General features: G+C 42.2%; 1 protein-coding gene across 2 annotated transcripts; it reads right to left on the reverse strand.

The window, feature by feature from the left end:
• Positions 1 to 1,383: 1,383 nt before the first annotated feature.
• On the reverse strand, positions 1,384 to 3,159 carry Paqr9 (progestin and adipoQ receptor family member 9). Of its 2 annotated transcripts, none has more exons than XM_004834387.3 (2): positions 3,020 to 3,159; positions 1,384 to 2,700 (listed from the first exon to the last, which is right to left on the reverse strand). In XM_004834387.3, the coding sequence occupies exons 1-2, from the start codon at positions 3,020 to 3,022 to the stop codon at positions 1,420 to 1,422; spliced, it is 1,284 nt and encodes a 427-aa protein (XP_004834444.1). In that variant the 5' UTR covers positions 3,023 to 3,159; the 3' UTR covers positions 1,384 to 1,419. The 2 variants fall into 2 exon arrangements, with proteins under 2 accessions (XP_004834444.1, XP_087042425.1); XM_087186299.1 differs by lacking the exon at positions 3,020 to 3,159 and adding an exon at positions 2,940 to 3,005.
• Between the last annotated feature and the right edge of the window lie 15,938 nt (positions 3,160 to 19,097).

A 19,097-nucleotide genomic window follows, 5' to 3' on the forward strand; every position in this document is an offset into this window, starting at 1 on the left:
AAAAAAATTAAGCATCTTGGGATGTGTTTGCTAAGTTTTCAAGGATTCAGTGTGACTGCCAATCATTTCCATAGTCTTGACCCAAATAACAGTTCTGTGTTTAACTGGGCATACATAATCTTATTTAATTCATAAATTTCAGTTACATCCCAAGTTAATATGCTTCTGGTTCTCATAATATTCACTGCCTCATTTACACCTGAACATTGTATTGTAAATTTTTAGCAAAGATAGATGGCTCCAGTGTCCTTTCACCCTCTACCATGGCTGCACTAGGGACCACAGCCATACTGCTGGGTTGGCGCCTTGTCCTGGTAGAGAAGCCAAATGTCTTGCATTCTGGTCCAATCAAAAAACTTAAAACCAACACCATCTTCCTTCCTGACATGCAGTAAAGTAAGAAAAGCTTATTCCTGTTGCTCTCCCCATGCAAGAAACTGTCTGAGGTCAGTCGTTTGGGCATTGCTTCAAAAGGCACATTTATTCCAGTGGCAATTTTAGTAGAGAAGCAAAGAATAAGATTAAAGACAAAACAAACAAAAAATCAGGATGAGTTATGTGGAATACATTAAAGTAAATAGGAATCTGGGACCTATACAAACCACGTGAGCTCTTCACCAGTAGACTAACCAGAATCCCTAAGGTAAAAAGTTATTCACAGTTGTACCATGACACTCATAAGCCTTCAGAAAATACTGTTTTTAAAAAGTAGAGAACTTTTAAGCAGCTTTCCCTGATGTCCAGTTCAAGTGTGTGCAATGCAGAAGGCTGTAAAATTCAAAACTATATGACAAAGAAAATTCAGTGCATATCACAGGCTTTTATAAATTATGAAAAATCATCATATATATTACTATTTAAATAACATCTAAGAAACATTTTGGAATAATTAACTTGTGTTCACATTCCATGCATTTTCTAGCAGGTTAAGCCCTGGGTTTGTGTCTTGTACCGGTTTCCTACAAAGCTCCATTCTTTTGACAAATCCAAGCTTTCCTCGCTGAAATGGAAGTACCCAGGGATTTCTGACTATTTATCCTCTTAACTGCATACCTGACCTCACAAGGGCTGCTTGTGATTACTGCTGACACAGAAAACAAATGGAAAATCAAACTGTTTGGGGATGTTATTTGGGATTTTATTTATGCCTTTGTAAAATCCCTGGATATCAGAGACATTACCTGATTTTTGTTTTCAGGGAGCAAGAATCAGTGGCCCTCTCTCGGTTGATTTCCCCTGCTCTTAAATCTCCAAGTGGACTGGTATTCCCTAGTAGCAGTGAAACTTTCCCTTGTGGTTTTGCAGCACCCTCCTCCAGCAAGAAGGAAACACAACAAAACTTGAAAACAAACCAATAGCAACAACAGAAACTCCAAACAAACAGATGGGCAAACCAGTGACCTCTTGCGTGGTGGAGGCTCACTTTTTACTGCAGAATTCGGTGTTGTTGAGGAACTTCCTGATGACCAACCCCAGGCAAACTACCAGCAGCAACATGTAGCCCACGGTGCCTGAGAAGGTGGGCGCTGCAGGCGGTGCCTGGAGAAACTGGCGCAGACCCTCCTCCACGTAGTACACCTGGTCATAGATGCTGAGGAAAGTGAAGATGTGGAAAAGCTGGTGACTGTGACCAATGATGTCAAAGAGGCCTGGCTGGATGCGCTCCGGGATCTTGCTTACGTTGAAGAAGGCAGCCACCACTAGCCAGAAGTAGCGGCGGTAGAAGTGCACAAAGAGTGTGGGGTTCTCGCCACGCAGGTCGAAGAGCCAGCTCTCCAGCATAATGGGGCAGGCCATGCTGAGGGGCATGATGAAGACAAAGGTACGCAAGGCGAACGGGTAGGCGCACCAGTCGGTGCGGCTCTTGCAGCAGGCCACGGTGCAGGCCACCGCCAGCATGAAGGCCACTGGCAGCACCAGTGCGCGGTAGGTGGCTATGAGGCGCGTGCAATCCACGTGCCAGCCCAGGCGCTGCTGTACATACGGGGTCATGACTCTGGCGTCCAGCAAGCTCAGGCCAGGCAGCAGGTAGTAGTAGTAGGCCACCGTGCTCCCAAAGCCATAGTAGCTTATGGATGCGTAGTCCAAGTAGAAGAAGGCGGCGCGCAGGCGCAGTGACAGGCAGCTGAACACGTGCGCAGTGCAGCTCATGGCGAAGGTCAGCAGCACTCCGGACGCGTAGCACCACAGTGGCAGCAACCACGGATGGTGGAAGGGCACATCGCAGCCGCTCAGGAAGAACAGGCGGCAGAACTTGCTCAGGAATAGTATCAGCGGGATGAAGTGCGTCCAGAAGTTGAGCGTCTCATTGGTAGGCTTCAGCACCGAGGCCAGGCACTCCTGCGCCGTGCACGGCAGGCGCCGGTAGCCCGACAGGATGAAGCACTCCACGAAGTCGTCGGGCACTTCGTCCCAACGCAGCAGCGGCTTGGCCGACGCTGGGGGATCCTCGGGTACTGCGGGATGGGAGTGCCGGGCGGCCCCCGAAGCTGCCGCGGCCGTGCCCTTTGTGCCCGTGCCCCGGGGCTGCAGGCGCCGCGGCATGGTGCCCGGGGCTCGGCTAGGACGCACACAGGCGACCTCTGGCGCCGGTTCCTGCGCGCTGGGCAGCCCCCGCCGGCCGCCGTCGGAGCCTTTGTGCCCGCGCCGGGGGCGTCGCTCTGGGTTCAAGACAGGACCTGCGCCTCCGAGCAGCCGCTCCTAAAATAAAGAAATAAATTAAATTATCGATTAGCAGCGCCGCTACCGGCAGGAGCGCGCGGGGCTCGGCGGCCCCCGCACCAAGCTCCCGGCTCCCGGCGCGCGGCCGCCCGCGCTGCGGACTGCGGCGGCGGCGCTGCGGTGACTGGGCATCGAGCGGTGCGGGTGCCTGCGCCGCCGCCCGGGGAGCGGGAGGCGGGGGTGTGCGCGCCGCGGCACTGGAGGACGGGCGGGCGCACCGAGGAAGGGCGGGGGCCTTCCTGGCTAGGGTTTCGGGCCGCCGCGGGCATAGAGTTGTCCCCTGTCTAGAGTTCCGTACCATCCCCCTGCTGGGGCTGCCGCAGCCCGGGCCGACCCGTTAATGATTGATGCGGGGTCCAAAGGCTCGCCTGCGAGCCAGCAGCGCACCGCACCGAGGCCGAGGGTCGGAGCCGGGATTCGAAACCCAACAGCCACGCGGGCGTTCTAGAGGACACTGGGGAGCCGCGTTCGCGGGGGGCAGGGAGCCGCGGGCGCGGGGGAGGGGCGGACCCGGCGCGCCCCAGCGGGCCAGAGCGGAGGGATGCGCTGACTGTCGTCGCCGGAGGTGCGGGGGAGGGGGCACTGCGGATGGGAGGGGGGAGACCCGGTCTGGATTGGGGCCGTGACATTGTCAGATACCTGGCGCTGCTTCTCTCTGCGTGTGCTGTGTGTGCTGTGTGTGTGTGTGTCAGCCTCTCATTCCCTGCACGACATCAAGCCTTAGTTTATCGCCTCTCCTCTAGCAGACTTATTCAGGTGCGTCACTATCCTATTTCCCTCGCCCTTGTCCTGTGCGAATGAACCGTCGCCGAGCTGGCCTCTACTCGTCGCGCACACCAGCTACTGGAGCTGCAGCGCACCCATCTTCTTGTATCTGTATGTAAAAATTTTCTCCGACAGCTCAGGGATAGGGATGTAAAAATTCCACATTTTAATGAAAAATTTCAGACGATGCCACGGTGATTCGGAAAGCCTCAACGATCTGAGGAATTTATTAGCAAAGGATTCCCGAGTCCAGGGAGCACACTGATCAGGGACGACTTCAGGAAGCTGGTGCGTTCTGGCCAGAACTGAGAAGAGAAATGCAGATCATTTTGTACAGACAGGGAGGGGATGACCTGGATAAAACTTAAGTATAATTAACCAGAAGTACCTGGCAGACTACGATGGGTGCCTTGGAGGCCCAGGAGAAAAGAAGACTGAGGAATCCAAATGTATATGATGCACTGCTGTGAAAATACGCCCTGACCCTTCAAAAAAAAAAAAAAAAAAAAGAGGGGCTAAAAATCCATGTGTTCTGAAATGTTCACCACGTCACACAGTTTTCAGTGATGCCCTGGGGTTATGACTGAGCCTAACTTGCACTTTTGACCTGCAGTATAGATACACGAGCCATCTTTCAAGGGGTTAGACACTAAGTGCTTTAAAACTCTTTTAAGTGTTATTTTCTGACAGTACAGAAAAGAAAATTGAGGCATCATTGGCGGTAAAGCACATCCTGAGTGGTCAAAGGGGCCTCTGAACCCAGGTAGGCTGCTTTAGATTTCATCTATTACTTTCATACATCCAACGACCTGCTGTGCTAAAAGCAAACTGGTAGAAAGGACAGGGTGATTTAGGAAAAGGCTTTCAATTTTCATTTTTAAATTCATTTTATTTTCATTTTTAAAATGATAGGCCACCTTCACTATAGCAAATCCTATAAGTAGGTTAAGGAAGACTGACTTAGTAGAGGTTCAAGATGGATTTTAAGTATGGATAAGAATTATTTATAACTAGGATATCATTTGGTATTGTAAATGTCTAGAATTAACAGTCTTTTAAAAGTTTCAGCCTTCTCTCTGAAATGTTTTTCACTGGTAATTGATTTGGCAAACTCTTACACAATTAGGCCAGAGGTACAGTTTGGACTTGTGCCTTTCTGAATCGTCATACATTCCTGATTACCAGATTTTTTTAAAAAGAGGTTTTTCACTTTCTTGCTTTAGTGTTTTCTGATTTTCCACTGTCTGTGGCCTTGTTGCTTTAAGTGAAATATAATTTCCTTCACATCTGGACTAAGGATCCATACTAACTTGTGAAAGGACTTAAGATTTAGTGTTTAATTGAAGCCAAGGAATTATAAACTTGAATTCTGGGGAGACCAGAAAGAAATTGTTCATATTCCTTCCACAAACAGCCTGAGCTGTAACCCATAAAAAGTGTTGCTCTTATAATAATTCCTATATTCACTAACCTCTTAGTTGTATAATCAGCTACTTACATATTGTGAAACATATACTAGAAAGTTCACTTCAAGAAAAATAGTGGAATAGGCTGTAAATGAGTGTGCAAAAATTATTCTTTTAAAAAGTCAGTATTTTATAAGATGAAAAACTCTGCCATGGCATTTTGTCTTTCCAAAAGTCTTTGTGGTCTCTGCCTTTTCCTTTCTCAAGCATCCTTGACCCTATAAAACTTATGTGTGCTGAGATGCCATGGGGTGAGAGTGGTGTCCATGAAACTCTCTGGTTCATACCATTGGCAGCTATCCTTACTATACCTTGATAAAAGTAAATAAAAAGAACTAAAGAAACAACAAAACTGTTATAATTATAAAGTGTTGTCATTATAAAATGAGGCATACAGTAATGTGACTTTTCCTTAATTACTACTAATCTGTAGAATTAATTTCTGTATTTCTAAAATTGAGATCTAAAAATATGTCCCCCAAATCCTACACAGAATGGTTTTTGCAGTTTGTTTTAATTCTGGTAAACTACTTCTTGTCAGTGAAAACCATTTTCCCATCGCTGGGCTTGACTAAGCAGATAGAAGCAACAGGCCAGCTGCCATTCCCTGAAGGTGCAGTGGAAGATAAAGCATCTCACCCAATACAAAGTTCTTGACAGCCAAGAGTCATCAGATGTACACTGAAAAGTGAGTGCCAACATTTAGAGAGAAAAAGCAGATATTTCTCCCAAAGGAAAGCTTTCCAAACTGAGACCACAAATGTGGTTTTGGTAGTTCCGTGGAAACTCTGACATTGGGGTGCTGAGGGTCCTGGCTACAAAATGCAGTGAGATGTAATTGTGGCATACTGAACAAAGGGGTTAACAAATGCTTTTCCCAGTCTGGTTTGCTTTGGCCATTTCTTCTAGATCAGCTACAGGTTTATTTGTGTTTCTCTTTACAGTAATAAAATGAAGCATATGTATATATATATATAAATTCCACAATAAATTTGATGTTGTTTGATAAGGAAAATTCTATAAAACATGGCTTTTATTCATTATAATAAACCTATTTTCAGAGGAAAGTATTTTTAAGTCGATTTAGCAAAAAACCAACAACCAAATGAACAAAACTCATTATGGACCTAGTGTTTAATTTTACTCAGTCTACATAAAGACAGCTCTGTAGGGTTGTCTCTCTCAGAATACACACTCCAAACGAAGTGCTTCCATTTTTCCAAATTAAAAAGAGCTGTGATATTGTAAGCCACACTCTTGCTGGTCAGATGTGGTCACAACCAAACAACTGGGTCTTAGCTCCCTAATGGTCGAAAACCTTATGGCTCAAGAAATGACTGTCTTTGCCAGCCTTTGAGGAAGAGGGCAATCCGAAATCCAGCAGGAGAGAGAGCTGGAAGCTGGAGAGAGAGCACTGGAGGATCAAATTCTTATCTGGCAGTGTTCCTGTTTACTGAGTTGGTGACAGGCTGGGGTTTTTTTTGTTCTTTTGTTTTTTTTAAGAAAAGCTAAGGAAAAGTTGTTGAGGATGTTTTTGTCTTTTAAATATCCATACAGGGTACCAAGCCCATACCTCCCAACCTGAACAAGTTCACCTTTTTTCTACCAATGGTCTCCAAAGTGGCTACGTAGGAAGGCTAAGGTGAAGAGTAAAATATTACAACTTCTGTTTAAGTAGGTTTCATCTTTTTCAATATATACACCTGTACTCTGTGAAGGTTTTTATGACATACTTCCATATAGTACATGGAAGTAGTTTATAAATAGTATGTTATAATATGTTGGGATATGGGGAAGATCAACACTTTTACTGAAACAGTGGTTGATCACAACTGTTGACTGACCTCTGCTCCATCGTCCATTGGCCTTGTTTGCTCTGCCTGCCTCCATCCCGTCTCCCAAGTTCAGGGTATTCTCCCTGTTCCTGGCTTTCTGGTCCCTGAGGGTGGGTTGGGGGTTTCTCCATCTGTCAGCACACACTCCCTAAGCTCAGAAAAGAACTGCCCAAGTTCTTGGGTCTTCAGCACCATCCATGGCTTCCCTGACCCAGGATGGCAGTTTCTGTTCTGGAGTTACTTCTCCCAATTCTGCACTTCCTGTTTCCTGAGGAGAACCTGTGTTATCTTTCTACAAAGGCCTCATGTTATAGTAAACCTAATTCAGAGTTATCTTCTGGGGAGCAAACTGTCAGAGGCTCTTGCTTGCTTTTGGTAGGGCCTTTTGGGTAGTTTCCATTTATTTAACTTGAGGAACAGTTATAAAAGCGTGTAAAATAGATTGTCAGGTTCCCCTTATTTATCAATAATTTTCCTTGAAACATAGTGCTTTGCACATAGTAAGCACTCAACACATTGTGACTGGGAAATTTTTTCAGTATGGGAAGTCTCAAAAAATTTAGAACTGAGAGCCCTAGAATCTTAGAGTAGGAATGCCACTTAATCCTTAAAGTCATCTAGTCTGACTCTGGATTCATAATAATTATTTTGCTTATTGATCATATACTATATTCAGGTATCATGATAGAAACTTTATATATATTTTCTCTAATTCTCTGCATGGTAAATGCACAATTCCCACTTTCAGACAACAAACAAACAAACAAACAAAAGCCAACCAACCAAACAAAACCAGACTCAGACTCAGACAAACAGCCAGACGGTAGAGCTGGAGTAAAACCTTTTTCTTTCCAAACTTCTTACGCTTTCCTTTCTAGGGCACTGCCTCCTGAGAAGCTGTTGTGTAGCTAGCTAGGAACATTTCCTGTAAAGAGACCTATCTTCTTCCATTTTAAGTTTTTTCATTGTTGTTATTGGAAAATCTTGTCAATAATTAAGTGAGCACAACTAATGAGAAAAACGTGCACCTTTCATCTTGGTCCAAAGGTCAGCCATAAGTGTTACTGAATGTCGAATAAAGTCACCAATTGGACCTGGTTAAAAAGTCCCCAAAAGAATGATGTCACTAAGGCATGTGTACATGTGGAATGTGATGGCTGTATACTGATCAGACACATTTAATATAAACAGCATCTTCCTTCAAATGAATAATATCTGTTCATCCCTAGAGGTTGCCAAATCCTGGATAGGTACAAAAGGCAGATAGCAGATTCTATGATTTCACAGGTGATCCTTGCATTTAGTACAATGTTATTGATTATAGTAATTATTTAATAGAGGAAGGAAAGTATTTTGCTGTGGTATTGCATACTTAACATCAAGAGGACAGAATCTCAGTCACTGGGCTCTGTTTGGGCTGCAATTAAATTCACTTGCCCTTGGTTCCATTTAGTTTTAATGTAATGATGTTCCTTTCCTTTGAGATTCAATATCTGTTTGTTAAAAATATTTATAGATAGATACCAATTACTAAACTAATAGACTATTACATCATATATATATATATATATATCAATCATGATATATATATCACGGTATCCTATATACCATATATACATATGGTCCTGGGGATTGAACACAGCACTGAGCTATATCCCCAACCCTTTTTAAATTTTTTACTGTTAGACAGGTTCTACTAAATCACTAAGTTGCCCAGGATGGACTTAAACTTGATCCTCCTATATTTATTTATTTTTAAATGTATTTTAGTGGCCTTGTGTTCACCCTATGCTCAATTCATGTGCAAATTTGGGGTTACCAGTGTCTCCTCCTCACACTTAAGTCATTACTGCACAGTGAACAAGGGGCATTTTTTTTCCTGAGAATGTGCTTATGCTTATTGGCGTGTTTTCTTTAATCCTTTTGTTTTCGGAAGTCCGTGGTCATAATGGATTTCATTTTGTTATACTCTTCATCCTGCCTTTCTTAGTCCTCCAGCCTCCTTCACTAATCTCAACTCTAGATGCCCCATTCTCACACATACTTAATTCCCTGCATAGAGACACTTCTCAGTGCTGGGGAGGGATTATTGGATAAATTTAGAGTGAGCATTTGGAACAGGCCCCAGCTTTGTATTTAGCAGGCACTGATAAACAGTATATGTACAAAGCAGGTACTAGGAGCCCAAGGTGTGGATGAGCAGAGGAGCAAAACTGAAACATAGCAGTGTGAAAACAGATTCACCCTTGTTCTCAGGGGAAAAGGTTCCAGAGTGTTTTAATGCAACCATGTTGTGATTACTTACTGGTTACAATCGGGAACATTTTAATGCCACCTTAAGTACCATTAAGCTTTGGATGTTTTTACATTTAAGTGATGTGCTTGACCCATGGGGATCAGAGTTAGGGTGAGGGTTACATGGAGGCAAGCAAAACCATGTAAAACCAGGAGCCCAGTGGCATCCACCCTTGTGCATCTCTAGGAGAACTATAAATCCTAGAGAATTGTCTGTCCCTTGCCTTGCATCTCATGTTCTCTGATTTCTTCTTTGCAGTAACAACAGGCACTCACACTTACTTGTAATTAACACATTAGTGTGGGTGCTGAAAAGTGGACTTTGCTTTCTTTTCTACTTCAGGTTGCACGAAGGGCAACTCCTGCATTTTGTTGGCTTTTTTTTTTGGTACCACGGATCGAACTTGGGTCCTTGTGCTTGTGCAGCAGGCGGCGAAACCACTGAGCTAAATCCCCGGCCCCTTTTGTTGGCTTCTTGATTATTTTAACCTTATTTAATTGAGTGTATGTTGGGAGGGGAAGGAGTGGAAATGGAGCAGCTTTGTGGGGCTATGATTCCATCTCATAGCTCAGGAGTATGCTCAATTAACATCTCTAACAGGCTCCCCAACAATGTACATACTTTACACCTGTTGATGTCAGAGTCTTTTATAATAACCACTTAGGGGAGACAAATTAATGTAGGTTTAGTAGATCTAAACACAACACTATTTTATTAAATTATTTTTAAAATTTCACATATCAAATAATTGGATGTGGCGTTGCCAAAGCAATACATTTGTGAAGCATTTTAAACAATTCAGAAATAAAGCAGAACATGAGAGTCTCTCAAAGAAAGGGAAACTCATGGAAGAGGAGATAAAGAAAATATCTTCTACTAGAAATTTTTTGTAATTAAAAATATTAACTGTTAGTGATTTTACACTTACACCGAGCTACACAGAGTGCTTTGCCCTAGGAGAGACTGACAAATACTGAAGAGGGAGAAATGTCTCCGTGTAAGACAGACATGGAACCTGCCTGCCTCAAGTTTCCAGATTGGAATGTTACTGTCATTAAGGCTGATGTGATTTTCAAATTCGACTGGAGTCTCATAGTTGGCAGAAAACCCCACCCTTGATGGGAAATGTAAGTGGAACCCAGGAGCGGGACTGTCTTTGAATCCTATACTACATAATTTGAATTTGAAAAGGATTTTTTAAACACTGATTACTAATTTCCACTCTCCTTTGTTCAGTTGTCTCCTCTGCCTACCTGCACCAGCCTTCCTGCAGTCCCTTTAAATCCAAGCATGTGCCATTAGGAGGCTTCCTGTGGCTGTGCACAGCCTGTGCCCACATGGTGGCCCTGCTGAGGGAAAAGGGCAGCTTGAGGAGCAGCTCATGCTCTGCCAGCCATGCCGTGAGCCCAGGGATGTGGTATCTGCCCCAAGCTGAGGTACCTTTTCCCGATTCACTGATGGGCAGGCAGCTCTCCAGAGCCCTTGTTCCTGGGTTTTTTTGCTGCCCCCTCTGCCCCAAATGCCTGCTTTCCCTACGTTGTCCTTTCATTTAGTTCTCTGCTCAGCATTGCCACTTCTCAGAAGACTTTGCAGCCTGCTCTATCTAAGATATTCCCTGTCCCTCTCAGCCCCCTAACCTTGCTTTATTTTCCTATTTTCATTATCTGAAATTCTATAATGTAGGGTATAATAAATAGCAATTCATTTCTCTCCTACTGAAACATAATCTTTGTAAGGGCAGGAGCTTTGCTTGCTGGTCTATCCATAGCTGCTATCAGGGTGCTTGGCACATAGTAGGCATTTAATGAACATTGTGGAATGATGAAAGACTTCCCAAAAGCTAAACCCAGAGTTGGCTCAACTCAGAATATTTGTATTGACACTGCTGAGGCAGAATCTTCTGTAATTAACTGACCTCTGCAACCCAGAAATGCTAAACCAAAAATAGAAAACAAAGGCTGCTGGCTGTTAACCTCAGTCACTTGGGCGTGGTTTCTGCACTTCAGAATCAGTCACACACACAAAAAACAAAAAGCTGCATGCCATATCCTGCACTCCAACTCCCTGTTAGAGTGAGCCATGTTGACTTGTTGGACCGGCAATTTATCTGGAAAGAAGCAACATATAACATGGCCCATTATGGTCGGAAAGGGTTGCAGTGCTTTGATTTGAATTTTAAAAGTCAGTTCTAGCAAAGTAGTTTGTATCAAAGAGAATTCCTCAAATCTCTTCTATTAATAGCATCATTTAGCACCCCTGCAGTTCGGTAGAGTCTGTTTAGGACTCTGCCTCACCATGTTTTCACCTTTCCTGAAATGCAGTGTAGAGGAGCAAATATCAGGGCAGATATAGTGCCATACTGATATAAAAAATTTATCCTCTTGGCCCGTGGCCTAAGCTGTTAGAACTTAATAGATCTTCCTCCTGAAAGTTTGGTGTTAAAATTCTTGGAGTTTTGCAAATGTCATAAAAGCTTTTCAAGACCACTGCGTGCTGATTTTGACCTACTGGTGAGAGTGCAGCCAAGTGCAGAGACAAACTCTGGTTTACACAGAGGCGGCACCCACTTTTGGCACTAACAGCTGGGGCGGCTTGTCCCACGGGCACACACTTAGCTGTGTGGCAAACCCAGTTTGGGAAGAAGAACAGAGGGAGCAGCCAGGCTTTGGCTGGCACCAGGCTTATTGAAGGCCTTCGCCCCTGGCTGTCCCTTGACTTCCATCCTGCAGGTGCCAAGTGACCTGATAGCCTCCCATAGAGTGCAAAGGCTGAAGGTTGAGCTCAGCTTAGCATTGTCTGCAAAGACTCAGGGAGGAAAAGAGCTCTGGGAAATGTGGGTACATGAGAGGTGGGGAAAGATTTGAGTTTGCTGTCAATAGCTGATGAGTGAATGTGAACATTATATGGCATCCAGCTTGATTGAGGTTGGATTTCCTTTGACCCAATGTGCTCACTCAGTGTTATGGTTTGTGTCTAGATGTCCCCCCAAAGCCTCATGCAGTCATTGGTGGGGCTTTTTCACAGGTGGCCAGATCTAGAGTGTGTGATGCTGAGATTGATTCATGGTGCAATGCTAGGCTCAAGGGCACCAGGATTAAGGGTGTGAGTGCTACCCTCCCTAAGTAGCCTGGATAAGATATAAGGGATAGAAAGAGCTGTGGTTGTGCCTTGTTTCTTGGTACCTTTTGCCTGCCATGAACTCTTTCTCCTCTGCAATGCCCCTCTGCCATGCCACCCTGCCATGGAGCCAGCTGATTATGGACTGGAACCTCTACAAACTGTGAGCTAAATAAACCTTTCCCCTTTGACTTTGGTTGTCGGATATTTTGTCTCAGCAATGAGAAAAGTAATTGAGACACTCAGTAAGAAATTTAGGAAAATATAGTCTTGCATTTTTAGGATCAGCGGTTATATATCTGTGTTTGACAATGCAGGAATGTTGCAGCTGAGGGTGGTTCCTGGGAAAAGAATAATTTATGCCCATTTGCCTAACCCTTTTTTGGGGGGAAGGGACAGAGGCTATCCAATTGCAAAGCTTCTCATTTGCATTTTGCTTTCTTTCTTTGGGAACAGAGCTGCCTTAATAGAAAAAAAACCCAAAAAACAAAACTATAGCTGTATTTCCTCCTTTTGTCCATTTTTGCAAATTCAGAGCTCCTAGAGCCCTGTCCCAAGAGGAGCCCCTTACTGCTAACAAATCCTGCACCAAGTGACAGCAGCAATGTTTTTACTCGCCTTTCCTCACCTGAGAGCTGTGTCAGGAAGGATTCTCCTTCTTGTGTGTGAGGTGTCCTGTGCTTATTTCTTTATGAGACAGCTGGGGGAAATTCAACTATGGTGATCACCCACGGCCCCTTCCTCTCTTCTCCCCTGTGACTGGCTGAGTGCCTAAAATTGTGCCATGCAGAGACCTGTGATGCCAGCAGTGGTCTTAGCATGAAATGGGGGCCCTTTTGCCCATTTCCCTAGTCCCTTATATTCCTTCTTATGGGGCAGCTTTTAAAGACCAGTCCCTCATCCTATAGATGAGGAAACAAAGCTCAGAGAAGAGTGGAGTTCAAGGTTAGTCAGCTGGGTTCCTGACTCTCACTCAGCCCTGTGCCTTCTCTGAGACTACGTAGATCCACAGTAAGAGATGCTTGAAAGTAGCTGTCAAGGCAGACTGGCCCAGGCTTGAAGTCTGACTTTGTCACTTACCACCTGTGTGACCTGGGGCAAGTTGTTTAGACTCTGTCATCTGCAAAGGCAAACCACGCCGCTTTCCTGCAAGGGTGTTGTTAATGATTGATGTGAAAGAAAAAAAGATTGATGTGAAAATAGTGCCAGCCACAGAAAGATATTGATGAATGATAGCTATTTTTGTTATTCACAGTCAAGGAACTAAACCCTAGTCATGCTATGACAAAACACCAGCTTATGATACTACAGCTTGCAAGACTGTTCACCTGTTAATAGGGATCCTTGACAGTGAAAGGCTATCAAGATTGATGAACTTTAGGAATGGGGTAGACATCCAAGCATCCAGCCCAGTGGGAAGAGTTAAGGGTTCAGAGCAGCTGCTCTTGAATATGCTGAGAATCACCCCCTGTGGGAAGTTGCCCAAAAGGAAGACATCTTGCAGTGGTCAGCCTCAGATGGGAAGGGAGGCCATACTCAGGAAACCCCATCTAGATGGGGAGGCTGAAGAGGAATGGCAACCAGAAATATGCTCGGTCTGAATAGCTGACATCAGCGTGATCTAGTAGGAGGCGAGGGGACCACAGAGCCTGGTCCCATACTCCAGATCTAGAGAAGCTGAAGCTGGGGCATACTGATGAATCCCAACATGTGGGCAACTGCTTCTGCTCTTCCCTTTTAAGTCTGGCAAGAATAACTCTATCTAGTATGTTGAATTGTCAATTGCCATTTGTTCTAATTTGCATAAAGGGGTGTTGTATTTTTAAGTAAAGAATTTCTAGGGTGAGAAAAAACTAATTGCATTCTAAACTATTGGTTTATTATAAATGCTCTTATCCTTTTTAATGTACCTACAGATGTTTCATATAGTTATAATCCATGTGTGAATTCCATCTTATATTCTATTTTTAATGTAGATATTTCCATAAAATAACATAGCGCAACACCATCTTCATTTGAAATACCTTTGTAATGTTTCATCTAAATCACATGATAGTGCTCTGTTGGAAGTATTTGAGATGCTAAGACTTCATCATGATTATCAGTTGCTCTACTGTAAAAGTATCTTTGGACATTTTTTTTCTTTTAGATTTTTCCTTTCTGTAAATTCCCCAAAATTGAATTAAAAGGTCAGAAGTTCAGATTTATGAACAGCTCAGTGGCTCATCCTTTGATTAACCAATTTCTTTTTGGAAAAACAAACAAAAAACAAAAAGCTGAGATGTTTCTCCTCACTACCCTGTAAACCTAAAAAACTAAGCAAGTCTCATATTCCATATCCCACAGGCACGAGACTTGTATCCAGCTCTGCCCTGGACCTGGGTCCACACGCCACCTGTGTGCATCAAGGCGGTAGCAAGGCCAGCCTTGACACAGCTGGGCCTGCTGAGTCATGCTGGCCTCAGCCCAAGGCTGACTTCAGCCCTCAACCCGAGAGAGGCCAGAGAGGAGAGGTGGCTTCTCGCTCTTCTTAGGAACGTGTGCCTTTTGTACAGTAGAGGGGAGCAGGATACAAACGGGGGCTGGAAAAGGAATTTTCTGTGTGTAACATTTGCAATTATTGGGTATGTCATTATTAGTCCTTTTTGTGATTAAAAAAACCTGTTTCCGGCCAGGGGATTTAGCTCAGTGGTTTCGGAGGTCCCGAGTTCCATCTCCGGTACCAAAAAAACCCACACAACCCCCCCCCCCCAACCCCCCGTTTCTTTATTTAGACACGGAGATAACCACTTCTTCATTGACCAGTTGCATTTCATTCTATTGGTGTAAAGGTAGGCAGTGAAGTTAGTCATACCCTCCGTGTGGTGCTGTCCAAAGCCCACGGGTCTGTAAGCTCCTAAGGGCAGGGACCTGTCCTGGTGTGCTCCTGCTCTGTCCCCAGCAGCTGGCACAGCACAGCCTATGCAAAAAGTATTGGTTAAATTCATAAATGAACGAATGTGTTCCTAGAAATAGGAAACTTCTAATAAATGAGACAACCCAATTTTTGTTTTTATTTTTTTTCTTTTTGGAGGATTTTCTATCCAGGCTACCCGTATGGCTTTAAAAAACAGTTAACAGTGACAACCCAATATTTAACAGATTGTTAAAGTATCAATCAAATTCCAGGAATTTTCTTGTGAAACCAAACAATCAGTACTTTTCTGGAAAACTACAGGGTAGTTTTGAATTTGGTTGGTATACTTGTCTCGGTTGAGGGAAGGAAGAAATGTGGAGTCAGCAAGGCACCCTGAGCTCTATCTCTAAATGGTCGCGCATGAATTAATCATTAGACACCAGGCAGTGCTCCGCCCATGTCGACTTTCCATTTTCAAGATTGTGTTTCGTAAATCCTCAAATAACACTGGACATTATTTTTCTTCCAAAATTTCTATTACAAAATAAATGTACAGTTACTGATTTTTATATGTGTCATGCATCTAGCCAGTTTTCAAATCCTTTATATTGGTAATTTTCTTTCTTTCTTTTTTTGGCTGAATTGCTGTATACTTTTTTTTTTGTACTGGGGATTGAACCTGGGACATTTGCACTGAGGTATGGCCCCAGCACTTTCTTATATTTTATTTCGAGACAGGTTCTCTTGCTAAGTTGCTAAATTGCCCACCTCATGCTGGGCTGGACTTGTGATCCTCCTGCCTTAGCTTCTCAGAGTGGCAGAGGTACAAGCATGTGCCACCACACCCAGCTGCTATCATTCTTTTAACACACTGCTGGGCTTAATTTGCTAATGTTTTATTTATATTTTTTTAAACATCTAATTTCATGAGTAATATTGTTCTAGAAGTTTTGTTATATGTTTTGTAGTAAGTTTTGGTATTAAGGTTATGGCAAAATCATACAGTGAGCTAAAGAGCTTTCTTTTTGTAAGGTCTGGAGTGATTTGAGATACAACCACATGAGCCACATGCAACTTATTCCAGAATTGTAACATTTTATGGCATCAGGAAATATATCGCATTAGGAATATTATCAATTTAAAGGTAAAAATTATGTGTGTATGGCATTACATTAAAAATTAATACAGTTAAGTAGCTTTTCTAATAAAAAATTCCAAGTATAATAGGAACAGAAAGAAACTACCTAAACTTAATAAAGACTATGAATTATAATCCAACATAATATTAGGGGAAAATTAAGGTTACTGCCATTATAATCAAGAAGAAAGCTGGAATATCCATACTCACTAGTACCAGTAATTTTTATGGTTTTAACTAATGTAATAATTATGACTCCTTGTCCATAAATTTAGCAACTGGTATAAATATTGGAAAAGAACATAAACTTTTTGCAGCACTGTATACCCAGAAAATGCAGAAGACTCCATTAAAAAATAAAGACTCCAGTGCCACATACAAAATAAAACCAACAAGAAAAAACAGTGGAAGGCTGAAGCAAGTTCAAGCTTAGCCTGTGCAACTTAGTGACAAGGATATCCAATCTCAAAATAAAAAACAGAAAAAGAGATGGGAATATAGCTCAGTATGAAGGCCCTGGGTTCAAACCCCAGTGCAGGGTGGGGGGACAATTAGAGATTTTAGCTCAGTTGCTGAATACAAGAAAGATATGCCCCTTAGCTTTTCTTCTATAATCTACTGTTAGAGATAGGGAAAATACTCTATTCCCCAAATTATAAAATAACTCAGAAAAATTCATATGAGTAAAGAATCAGCTGGACATGGTGACTGAGGCAGGAGGATCACAAGTGTGAGGCCAGCTTGGGCAATTTAACAAGACCTCACGTCAAAAATTTAAAAATTAAATTAAAAGGTCTGGTGGTGTAGCTCAGTGGTAGAGTGTCCCTGAGTTTGATCCCTAGTATTGGAATAAAAAAGAGACTACAAGAATCATATTAAAAGAAAACTCTAGCATTTTATTGAACTATATAAATGCCAGTTATTAAATTAATAGACACATTAATTGCAATTAAAATAAAAATATGCAGATATATTTTCTTTGGTACTGGACTAATGATTTAAATATTTATATGGAATAAAATGTGCAATTACTGTATAGGTTTGGAAAAGTAGGGAGCATTTGCCTTACTAGAGAAAGAAAACTCACTATGAAACTGCTAAAACTAAAACCAATGTAAATGTGACATAACTGCAACTGTATGTACGGAAACAGAGTAACTTGTGTTTGAGGACTTGTATTGTGAAATTCCTATTTCAATTAAGTGGAAAAGGATGTATCTATAGCTATATATATTTCATCTAGATATTTAAGAGGAAAAGGTCCAGTATAAGATTGGCTGGATTTAAATCTCAATTTTGTATATTAGTGAATTGGTGTATATTTGTATATTAGTGAATTGGTATTATGTGAATTGGTTCCTTAAATGCTCTAATCATTAATCTTCTTACCTATGTGAAGGGCATAAAGTGTTTAACAGAGTACCTGGCATATAGAAATTGTTCATTAAATGCTAGCTATTACTGTTATTTGCATTATTATTACCTCACGTAATATAAAAACAAATCCCAAGTGGACTGGAAATATAAATTTAAAACAGCGATAAAAATAACAGAAGAAAATATGGAATGGTATTTGTATAATCTTAGTTTGGGGCAGACTTGAAAGACATAGCAAGATAAGAAACCCATCAACTGTAAAAGAAAAGCCTGATGCGTTCAAACACATAAAAATTATAAAGTCTATAGAAGACAGACAAGAAATTCATATCTTTAAAATATGAAAAACTCTTACAATCTGAGGCAAAACTATTTTCTCATAGAAGGAGAAAAAAATGGCAAATGGAAGTGAGTAATCATTTTACAAATGAACTTCAAATAGCTAATAAATGTGTAAAAACATGCTTACCTACAATAGGTCAGGGAAATGCAAATTGTAATAGTAATAAGCTATCTTTTCAAAATCCATCCTACTGACAAAAATGTTTAAATGTATCAATTTATAAGATTGATCACACCCAGCACTAGCTGGAGAATGGGAAATCAGGTAGCCCTCAGCACTGCTGGTCAGAGTGTGATCTGCTGCAGTCCTCAGAAGCAAGCTCAGTCAGTTGGTGAATCAACTAAAGTAACATTTGAACATACTTTTTGACCCAGAAGTCCCATTTTTGAAAAATCTAGCCCTTAGAAATAAAAGTGCAGACAAGTAAATGACATATATGTATAAGGAAATTAATTGAATCTTTTTTTTTCTGTAAACTTTACCCTTGGTGAGGGAAAAGGAGACCAAAATGAGAATAATCTGAAAGTTTCTTAAGGAAATGGACGAACAAGTTATGGAATATTATATAGTCCTACAAAGAATAAATTATAGGTACATGAATTGACCTAGAGTGTCAAAAGCAAGTTCCAGAGTGATGATGTAATAGTTAACATTTCTTGAGCACTTACGTTTTGTGCTATGGTTTGGTAGCTAGGGGCACTTCAAGGTGTGAGCCGTGCATAAAATATGCATACAATTTTTACATAAAGGGAAGAAACAAGACTAGATTTATGTTCATACTTGGTTGAAATGCATGAAGAGTAATTAGTTGTAAGAAATAAACAACAGTGGTTACCTATGAAACTGGTGCAGGATCTGTGTAGATGAGGAACAGGAATAGGGAGGAGAATGTCATTGTTCGTCTTTCGATCCCGTTAGGTTTTAAGCATGTAGATCTATTGCCTCCTTGTTGATGGGTCATGGTATGAAACAGTCTGCCAGACAGAGCAAGGAAAACAAGCAAGCTGCAGAAAACACATACGTATCCACATTAGACATGGAAGTGAGGAGACTATGAAAGACTTTCCCTTTAGCAGTGTGGTTCAACTTTGTCCTCAGGAGGAGTGTAGTGTGTATTACTTGTTAATTAGTTGTAGATAAAAG

This window comes from Heterocephalus glaber, unplaced genomic scaffold, assembly GCF_053883595.1.
Source record: "Heterocephalus glaber isolate CG9 unplaced genomic scaffold, H.glaber_assembly_v1.0 deba00001504, whole genome shotgun sequence".
NCBI classification, from domain to species: Eukaryota; Metazoa; Chordata; class Mammalia; order Rodentia; family Bathyergidae; genus Heterocephalus; species Heterocephalus glaber.